Below are 650 nucleotides of genomic sequence, written 5' to 3' on the forward strand. Positions count from 1 at the left end.
GCTGTATCTCAGATTGACCAAAAAATAGATTGAAGGCAAACGTACTGAATTTTGTTTATCCACAGGCATCAGCGCAAAGAGGCACAGCAAGGACCACTTCGAGAGTACGGAAAATCGCATATTTTACCACAAGAATGTAAGATATTTACGTGGACCTTTAAAGTAAGGTCAAATCATCATCTGTAATACCAATCGATTTCTCATGTTCAATCCCACGAAGACAATGGTAGCAAAAACACTGGTGAAAAATGGCAATAAAATAATTGTCATGTAATGCGTAATATTGAGAGTAACAGAAATTATGGGAAATGCAAAGAAACTGTCAACATCAGTTTTATTTCTTTACATGAATATAGGATTAACTGATCTTTATAAAAGTTTATTTGTAATCTTCATCCTTTGTAAACAGCTTAATATTTTGCATACTTTGAATCTGCAGTACCTTATGTTCATACCATGTCATGGTTTCTATATTCCATATATATCCCAGAGGACTGAGACAATGGTGGAGCTGCCTGAAAATTTCTTTGAAGATATGGACGACGACCTCGTGGCCGTCTCCTTCACGTCCTACAGCACCCTCCACTGCGTCCTTGGCAAGAGCATCATCTGGTAAGTGGAGAAATCACAGTAGTTTTCGCCCAATCCCA

The 650-nt window shown here is 38.0% G+C and overlaps 1 protein-coding gene across 1 annotated transcript in view; it reads left to right on the forward strand.

The window, feature by feature from the left end:
• LOC119594511 (latrophilin-like protein LAT-2) overlaps nt 1-650 on the forward strand; it is a gene marked incomplete at its 3' end in the record, with an annotated part of 16,044 nt that overhangs the window by 14,279 nt on the left and 1,115 nt on the right. Inside the window, 2 exon segments of the mRNA XM_037943541.1 lie at nt 66-136; nt 491-612. Coding sequence (XP_037799469.1) covers nt 66-136; nt 491-612 — 193 coding nt within the window.

Source organism: Penaeus monodon, chromosome 34 (assembly GCF_015228065.2).
Source record: "Penaeus monodon isolate SGIC_2016 chromosome 34, NSTDA_Pmon_1, whole genome shotgun sequence".
Classification (NCBI taxonomy): Eukaryota; Metazoa; Arthropoda; class Malacostraca; order Decapoda; family Penaeidae; genus Penaeus; species Penaeus monodon.